General features: G+C 42.2%; 1 protein-coding gene across 1 annotated transcript; it reads right to left on the bottom strand.

Annotated features, from left to right (window-relative positions):
• Nucleotides 1–3,068: 3,068 nt before the first annotated feature.
• LOC127214611 (uncharacterized protein C2orf78 homolog) lies at nucleotides 3,069–8,944 on the bottom strand. Its single transcript, XM_051174950.1, has 3 exons — nucleotides 8,810–8,944; nucleotides 6,225–6,959; nucleotides 3,069–5,080 (listed from the first exon to the last, which is right to left on the bottom strand). Exons 1-3 carry the CDS (start codon nucleotides 8,814–8,816, stop codon nucleotides 3,222–3,224), a joined length of 2,601 nt encoding a protein of 866 aa, XP_051030907.1. The 5' UTR covers nucleotides 8,817–8,944; the 3' UTR covers nucleotides 3,069–3,221.
• Nucleotides 8,945–9,829: the final 885 nt, after the last annotated feature.

Below are 9,829 nucleotides of genomic sequence, written 5' to 3'. Positions count from 1 at the left end.
ATGAGCATAGAAAAAACAAAAATCATATTCTAAAGGCATTTGCAATAAACTCATTGCACACTATCTCAACTCTTGGGGAAGATATTCCTGTTTATATACAGGAGATATTTATTTTGAATATCAAAGAGAAATGCAATGAAATGTCTCCCATGTAATCATATATTCAAAATACTAAGTATACAAAGTAAATGTGATATTGAAAGATGCAAGAGAGACATACCAAGTAGTATATAATTGGAGAGCCATCAGAATAACATACAATTGAAAATCTAGAGGTCTTGGAATAATGTTTCATGCTCTGAAAGACAATTTACAACCTATTGAATTATAGATATCAAGACTCCTGCAATAACTGAATTACAAAGAAAACTTTCTATGATAGAACCTACCTGGCAAAAGTCATTCATGGTCACTAAAGATACTAGAAGGCTAAAAACCATGTCATACTTATGATGGCAAGAATTAATCAAGTCAGCCTGCAAGTTGAACAATAGTCTCCATAGGAATGCAAATGCCATTCTTCTTGGGTGTAGGAAAAAAATCCTGAACATTCATATGCACACACAAATTACCACAGATACCCTAGTAAATATTAGACCAATATCACCATTCCTGACATAAAATAATATTACAGAGAGACAGTAACAAATTCATTATAGCACTGGTACAAAAATAGGCCCATAAATTAATTGATTTAGTAGAGAACTAAGTTATAAACCCACACAACTACAGCCAACTGATTTTTGACAAAAATACCAAGCATAAATCTTGCAGGAAAAAAAAAAAAAAAAAGAATTGTCAATAGTTGTAACTGGGAAAAGTGAATGTTCCCTTATAGCGGAATGAAACTAGATTCCTGTCTCTTACACTGTATTAAACTCAAGTCCAAATGCTCCTCTGAATTTAATGCAATACTTGAAACTGTTAGAAGGAAAGTAAAGACAACACTTTATATACAGAACCAAGCAAAGACTGATAAGAACCTATGTAATTCAGGAAATGATGCCAACAATTAACATGTGGAACCTCATGAACTCTAAAAGCTTCTTCCAACCAAGAGAAACAGTGAAGAGGCAGCACACACAATGGAAGAAAGTCTTTGGGTATCTACATCTGATAGAGGATTAATATCTAGAGTGTAAGGAAATTAAAAAAAGACAACCTAGTTAATAACTAGGCTCATGAATTAAAAGAAAGTTCACAAAAGATAAAATTCACCTGGCCAACACACACACACACACACACACACACACACACACACACACATACACACATGTTGAACCTAATCATCAGGGAAATGCAAATTAAGAATACATTGAGATTCATTTCACCCCAGGCAAAATGGCACTAATTAGGTCAAGAAATAGCAAACCCTGTCAAGAACACAGATTGAAGAAAAACTTTATGTCACTGGTGAGGTTATAAGCCATTACATCAAGTATAGGAGTTGTAACAGGGCCCAGATCTTAGGACAACTGATGCCATGTTGGAGGCACCATTCTAACCTTAGAGCCCAGCATGTAGACCCCAACCCTGCTAAAATGGGAACAGAAATCCTTCAAAGACATAGTCTGCAGTTCCAGGATCCAGGAAAGTCTTTAAATATACTAGCTTTGCTTTTGGCTTCTATAGTTCTGCTTCACGCTAACTGTTCTTGAAGACCAGAGGCAGTGAGGCTCAGGGCTGCATTAATTGTGGAAGGTTTCCATGCAGCTGCTGGCCAGACATAGAGACTTTCTATTCAGCTTTAAGAATGCCCATGTGTGTTCCTTGCTAGAATTACCACACTCCAGGATCATAATGGAGATTCTTCAAAAAATTAAAAATGAATCTACCACATGACCCAGTTATACCACTCTTACTTACAAAAAGGATTTCAATTCATTATATTAGAGACCTGTTCACACATCGACATTGATTGCATCATACACTAGTCAGGATATCTCTAAAGGAACAGAACTGATAGTGTTTATCTTTCTATCTATACATATAGAAATTGGATTTATTAGAGTGGCTTACAGGCCATGGTCTACCTAGTCCAACAATGACTACCAATAGAAAGTCCAGTGATAGAGAAGTTGGTAAGTCTGTAAGGCAGGATATCTCAGCTGGTCTTCAGTATACTCTGGAATCCCAAAGAAGTAGACTCTAAAGCCAATGAAGGAAGGGACATACTAGCAAGAGCAAGGCAAACCAGAAAAAAGAGCTTCCTTCTTCCATATATATATATATATATATATATCTCCACCAGAAGTTGTAACCGTTATTAAAGGAAGATCTTCCCACTTAAGGAGATCTGGATTAAAGTTGGATATTTCTACTTTAAATGACTTAATTTTTTAATTGAGAAAAATCCCTCACAGGTGTACCCAATCAATTGGGTTTTAGTTAATACCACATATAGTCAGGTCGACACAAAAAAATTGCCATTGCAATAGTCAATAGCAGCTATATTATGGAAATAGCATGGGTGTCAGCAACAGAGAAAGGTGTAAAAAATGTGATATATTAACAATGGAAAATAATTTATTCATAAAATGAATGAAATTGTTTTTATTGCAGGAAAAAATTCAGTGGAGATTACCATACAAATTAACCAGGCTCAGTAAACTGTCCATGTTTTCTTTCATATGTGGTTCCTAGATTTTATTTACATAAATGAAATCCTTTATGTATATGTTTCATGAAATTCTGCTCTGTAGCAGAAAATGATGATAAAGTGCTCTGGGGAGAGGTGAGAAAAGGGCAGACTGTGGAAATGGAGATGTGCTCAATAAATATCTGCTTCGAAACATACCATGTAGTGAATGAAAACCTTAAGGAGAATAATTGTAATACAACTATAGCATTATATTAATTGATTTGATATTAAATAAGTATTTTGTGAGCTTTATTTCATAGGATATGATATTGAACTTAGAAAATGTAAAAACTAAATTATCAAAGTTAAGAGAAATATTCAAAGATACTTATATTACTCACATATGAAATAACAGACTTGAGACTTTTTCTGGAGTTTTACTAAGTACTCAAATATATGTAAAAAGAAAATATTTTGTATATCCATCTATATTTACATAGCCATCTATATTCCTTCATTTGTACCAATAATTCAATACATTCATTTAAGACTTTAAACCCCATGTCAAGATGTGTATCAGTATTTATATCTCTTCTTGTTGACATTGAAAAGAACTATGTTCCAAAAACCTGACCAGCTCTTACATTGCATAGCCATAATATCGAGAAATTTCCATATCCTTCTCCCTCTGAAGGAAAAGCTGCAGTTTACCCAGAGAGGTGTACTTGGCAGCATTCTCTCGCTCCTGTTGAGCCCTCCTCTTCATGGCCTCCCTCTCTGGCCTCTGCTCTGCTGTGATGGGCTGTGAGATGACTGGCCCTGGAATGTCGACTTTCCTCCATGGAATTGGTTGGCGGCTGAAGTCTTGCAGCAAATATTGGGTTTGAGGTTTGGGAGGTGATGGAGCCTTGTTCCTGGCAGCAGAGACAAGCTCCCTCTGGAGTGAAGTATGAGATGATGCTCTGTAGGGGGCAGGCCTAGAGACAACTGACTGATCCCTGGTGCAAGACTGGATGGGGTTAGTTATGTTAGGTCGTATAGCACTGGTGGCAGTCGGCACAGCTGTCTTGTCAGAGGCCATCAACAGTGTGCTGGCAGGAACTGATTGGGATGGCTTGTGTGTGGTAGACTGAGCAGACTGGGAATGTGGCCTCACAGGGTAAGCTGCAGTTGGCCTTCGGGAAGCCAGGGAGAGAAGTTTTCTGGAAAGAGGTCTGGCTTGAGGCTTGTCCAGGGCTGGGAAAGGCAGAGGTACTAATTTGACCTTCCCAGGTGGGGGTAGCTCATACTGAGACACAGTTGGACACCCTTTGTGAGCATTGCTGTCTGGTCTCTGAGCATTGCCTGGGGTTTTAGCAGGCCCTCGACCATCACATGGCTCATCCAGTAGTGATGTGGTGGCTGGGCCTGTCCTGGGATCTTTGTTGCTGCTTAAATTTAGCAGAGCCTGGGAGGAGGAGATGCCTGTTTTCTTCTCACTCTTCTTTCCTAGTGGGTGAAAGACCTGCACAGATTCCAGCATGTGCATGCCGAGGTGAGTTCGAGGCTTTTTAAAACTGTCCTGGTTGAGCTCAGGTGGATTCCTCTTCCTCTTGGTCTTGGGGATAATGGGCTTCTCTTCTGCCTTGACTCTGGAACAAGATGGCTTCAGCTCCCCTTTCTTCTTAGTCTTGTTTTCTCTGGTCCTCTTGGTCTTGTCTTGGCCCTGTGCCCTAGCTCTGCTGGGCCTACTGGGTGTGGATTTCTGAGCTGTGCCATCCAAGTGCTTGGCCATGTTGTCAATATCCCCTTCACTGGCCCTAGCACTACCCTCAGTTGCTTCACCCTCCACCACATCCTGGCACTGACTTTTCACCTGGGGAGCTCCATCAAGCAGCTCAGAGGCACTCTGGTTGTCCTTTCTCACTTGGTCAGGGGGTACACTGATGACACTTGGTCTTTCCTGGGCCTGATCACTCCTGACATCTTTGGATTGCGTTGCTGTGGTATCCAGGAATTGGTCTACATCAGAGAGGGAGCTGAAGACTTGGGGAAGGTGAATATCTGCGACCATTGTAGTCATGTCTGCAAAGTCAGTGCTGGACCCCACCACACTCTGAAGACCCCCTAGCTCTTCCTGATTCAGGCTGCTACTTGCCAAGGTGGCACTGTCAGAAGCTGGTTTCTGCCATGTTCTCCCAGGGTCAGGGTAATGTAGGGCCTGCAAGAGTGATGAGTCTTGGTTTTCTGTTGTGCCCTCATAGGCATCCAGAGGTGTTGATAGATTGGCTGTCACCTCATCCAAGTTGTTATTCTCTATTTGTTCCAGGCCTGGAGCTGGAGGTAAGGCCAGGAATTCAGAAGGACTGTGGATGGGGACAGTTAATGTCCTGTCCCCATCCAAAGGTGATGTTTTTATCTGTGCATCCTGGGTACAAGTATTACAAAGGTCTGGACTCTGCAGCAAACAGAGTGTCTGGCCTGAAGGTATCAACCCCAGAGATGTCTCCATGTCCACCACTGAAAAGGAGTGAAGAAAGAAGTCAGAGCCTGGTGAGTGAGATGCTCCCCGCCTTTAGGTGCACCTCAGCACTAAGGCCCAGCAGCATTGGGGCAGGCCTTCTATGAGCTCTGCTTGGGTGTCAGGTGCATCACCTCTCTTTGGAGACACATAGTGGGGCTGAGTTGTTTCTGCTGACCACGTGATATGTTTCCTCAAATGTTTATGTGTTCCTTTGTGTCTATGTGGTGTGCATGTATCACTGGGTGGTTACAGAATTCCCTTTGCATGTGATCGTACCTTGCCTTCCCCTTTGCTTTTGAAAGAGTGCCCCTCATTTCCTTGGAAGATTGTCTGGTCAATAAATTCCAAGAAGTCTCTTATCTCTACCAACTTCTTACAGTTTAGGGCATTACTTAAATGTCCCCAGTAGCCTGGCTTTTTATGTGGGTTTAGCTATCCAAACCCAGTTCCTCAGTCCTACAAGGCAAGCAGTTCAATGACACAGGATTTCTTACAGCCCTACATTTCAGTCTTCTTATTAGTTAAATGACAATTGGTTTAAGAAGGTGAAATCTTTGGGCTTAGGTGTGACTGTGTAATAGGAAACATGTTCTCATGATCATGTCCTTGACTCAAAAGAAAAACAAGAGGGAGGGAGCTTTGCCCAACTCAATAATTGTAAATGGGTTATATCAGACTCTCAATGCCCTTGTGTTTGTAAGAGAATGGCAGAACCATCACTTGGAATCTGGAAAGAATACTTCCTCCAGATCAGATTCAGAATTGCATTGCTCTGCAACTGAACTTCAAAACAGGGAAAAATCATGTGTTACCAAAACAGAAAGGCCTTTCTTTCCTCTAGACTCCTAAAAATTAGATTAGGAAGGAGCTGACTGCAGTGTGTTGGTGCATGGGACTAATTACCTTGGGCAGTGATATATGTGCCTGTGGTGTGCTCCTTGGACATGTCTTTATGAAGGATGGATGCCACTTGTGCCCTGCATTCTCTGTCATTATTGAGACTGAAGATGGGGATGGTGAGCCGGAGGCAGAGCTATCCTTTCAGGACTCCCATTCTTCCTGTGTGTGGGCATCCCCTACTGAAAGGTAGGGTCTCCTTTGAGTGCAGATCTCACTCCTTGCCCTCCTGGCTTTACTCACCTTGAAGACTGGTATCTGGCATGGCTTCAGCAGAGCTGGGATAGTAGATAGCAGAGGTAGAGAAAGATGTTTGGACATTCGTTGGCTGAATCTCCTTCAGCACCATCACCATCTCTGGTTGCAGAGCAGAGGCCTGACTCCCAGAATAGGACACAGAGCCATAGGCCTGTAGGCACTGCAGGAGCTCTCCAGCCATCAAGGGTCCCAAGCTGTTGTGGTCATAGTAATAAACTTGGCTGTCTCCTTGATTTGACACCTGTGGTGGTGTGCCCTGGATAAAGCTGGTAGACAATGTAGGGTAGAAAGGGACTAAGGCATTGGGATCTAAAATATTATCACATTGGGCTGTCATAGATAGGGAAGAGAGTGTGGTATTCTGGTCAATGATAGTTACAGTGAAGTCCCGAAATGCCGCTTCCCTCCTGTCAGTGCTTCCTGTGAGAACACACTGGAGAGCACCTGGATAGGAGAGTGCCGAGGTAGAAATCTGGCTCTGGTCAGTCAGGGCAGTCAGCATGGTGGTGCCAGCTCGTTGGTAAAGGGAGGCACCATCCATGAGCTGCTGGCAACAAGTGCTGGTGTCTGATGGCAGGAGCCATGCTGAACTCACAGCTGGGGTGGAAACCCTGGAGAAGTTGCACACACTTCCTGCTGAGGGCGTGGCATTCCTCAGCACAGGCACAGATGGCGGCAGAGCACATTCTGTCCCAAAGAAAGGTGTGCTTTGCAAATTTTCTGTAGGAACAAGAGGACAGTGGGAAAATTGTGAGATAGAAACTTTGTAGCTTCCTGTGAAGAGCTGTGTTATCTTCAGTTTGTTCTGTCTGGGACAGTATATGACCCATTTTGCCTCACATACCCCAAACAACAGGGTTCAAGAATGTTTCTTGGACCTGGATAGGATGACACTCATTAGATGAGCTTCCTGTCATTCCTATGTGGGCCTGGAATTCCTAGCTACTCCATGTTAACCTTTGCTCTGATCTAGACACCACTATTTTGTTGTTGTTGTTGTTGCCCTGATGTGCCTACTGTGACACTCCCTGGCATCTGTGTCTTAGATCAGATTTAAGAACCTTAAATTTACATATACAAGAACCTTAGACAATTTCTCATCCCTCTGCCTTATCTCTGTTCTGTGCAGACCTTACTCTGCTTAGTGAGCTGGAGAGCAGTCTCCCCTCGAGTTCCACAGATTAGCCTGCCTCTGCCTCCAGAGTGCTGGTGTTATAGGTACTTGCCATATCCACCAAACTTGGCTCTACTGTGAGCTTATGATGTATTTGGAATTTCATAAATAACTGGTGTAGTTAGCTAATATTCCCTTCCTCCTCTAACTCCTCCTTTTCCTCTCCCAATCTTAATATAATTCATGGCCTATTATTTTTTACATTAGTCACATATACATATAAGACTTTATGAATACAACCTGCTGATAGTTTCTTGTTGTTTACATTTGTTTTGTGTGACATCTTAAGATTGCTAGTGTATAATTCATTTAATTTCCTAGAAATCTTTTAAAGGGGAATCCTCCTGAGAATTTCCCCACACATAACATGTCAGTTGGTTTTGTTCAGAAAACAACTGACTATGGAGTGCCCAGCACCAGCTGATCATATCCTATACGAACAGTAACAGAAGACATGAGGAATACTGAGAAGACAGGCTGGATGGAGTGTAAGAGCCAGAGACCAGAGGAAGATTGTTTCCCATATGTGACAGGAAATATTTTCCTAGACTAATTGCAACATTGGGTTGCCTAAATAAGGTTTGGGAAATGGCAATGCCTTGGTCCTTTTGATTTAATATCTGTGGTTTTCTGCAACATTCTGTTCCAAACTACCTTTGTGTACTTCTAGGTTCATCTCTGTAGTTTCCCTTTTCTTCCCCCTCGTCATTATACTTTGTTCTTTTCCTCTCCCCAGTCCTTGTAGGTCTCTCTTTAATGGAACAGCCTTAATGTTTCTTCTACTACAATAACTGCCTTCTCAGAGTCCATAGCCCTCTTAGTCTCTCCCACATTCTTTTTTACCTAGGAATGACAAAGTAAAAAACATGGCAGTCATTGTGAGTGTGTGTGGGGTGGGGGAGGCACTGTAAACATTAGAACTGGCCTTCCTGCCATCAAGCTCTACATGCTGTGTGCCACTATACCTAGTATGAAAATTACTTTTACAACAGTTTGAAAGAATTTGATACAATAAGGGAAAGAGTAGTGGAGAGAGACTTTCCCAGTGATGCTATCGAGTGCTAGCTCTCTGCATACCTTGTTAGTGTTCCTGTTTCTGTTGAGTTTAACACCCTCAAGAAGGGCTGAAATTAATCTTTGTTTGCTTGCTTCTTAAGTGAAACAGTAGAGACCTCAGAGCATAGTGACATTGTTATCTCCCTGAGCTAGATGGAAAACACATGAGAGTAAACTGTCCAAACTCACATACCTTATATGAACCAAAGCTAAATGTGACATTCACCTCGACATATCTATGTCAGCATCAATAGTATCCCCATTCTTGGAAGATTTAAATGTATAGTAAAAATAAGGGGAGGAGTGATCAAAAGACATGTTTTAAAGTGTCTTTCCTTACCTGACATGGTCAGGGGGAGAGTATCATCAACCCACAGTACAATGGATCAAGATAATTGGTAGTCCTTGTCTGATCAGCAGACCTCAGTGGCAAGTGTGTCCAGTATGAGATAGCACTCACTGGTCACTGGTCACAAGTGACCTGTGATCCAAATTTGTTTACAGGTCATCTCCATGGAAACACCAAGATTCTACCAGGTGTTGGTAGGGTTGGAGGAAGAATGATGTCATAAATCAGTCAGTAGCCAATGGGAAGGTCCGATTCTGAGCTAAAAGATGAAATTGGGTAGAGCAGGTGTAAAGAAACCAACAGTAGCCATGGAGGCTTGGCTGTGGGCTAGTGAAAGGAGGTAATCATGACATGGAAATCCCACTTCTGGTAACATTTAGCCTGGGCTATCATGGCAGTGCTTCTTACAAGGTTAACTGATGAAGCTGTGTGTAATGTCCATAAGATCTGTCACATTCCAACACAAAATGTCCCATGAGCATACACTATCAGGAACCTTGGCAGGAAGGAGAGGAACATCCAGGTTAAGGGAACTCAGGTGAGAATCTATTTCTGTTGATCTTATTTATGAGCTTTGAGCATATGTCCATGACCCAAGGAATAGATCAAAGACACCTTGGTGACTGTGCTGAAGGAAAGTGCTGATTTCATTGATGCACTTTGGATGATGAACTCCAAGACTCTCTTCTTTGGTATCTTCTCTTAGAGTCTTTCCTTAGTCTGTGCTGTCCCAGGCTGGACTTGCACTTTTCTCCTCTGCTTTTTATCCCTTCTTTGTAGGGCTTCATTCCTGGACCAGCATGACCAGGTATCCTTACGTTGGTGGGTGCTATCATTATGAAGTTCCAGAATCCATGGTCTTCTGTTCATTGTGAAGATGCTTGTAATTGAATGCTGATGGCAGAAGCAAGAGGCTAAAGGTGGATGGGGAGTCTGGCTGCACATACTCCTTCTTTCAAACTTTTGTTGCTCTTCTGCTGTCCAGACTTGGCTACCTCTGGATGTTTTCTC

Source organism: Phodopus roborovskii, unplaced genomic scaffold (assembly GCF_943737965.1).
Source record: "Phodopus roborovskii unplaced genomic scaffold, PHOROB, whole genome shotgun sequence".
NCBI classification, from domain to species: Eukaryota; Metazoa; Chordata; class Mammalia; order Rodentia; family Cricetidae; genus Phodopus; species Phodopus roborovskii.
This window is presented reverse-complemented; position numbering and strand designations above follow the sequence as displayed.

What these genes read in the sequence shown, in the direction of transcription:
- LOC127214611 (XM_051174950.1), bottom strand. An exon ending in GCCAGATACCAGTCTTCAAG is followed by an intron (nt 5,081 to 6,224) that starts GTGAGTAAAGCC and finishes ACTCCTTTTCAG; the next exon opens with TGGTGGACATGGAGACATCT.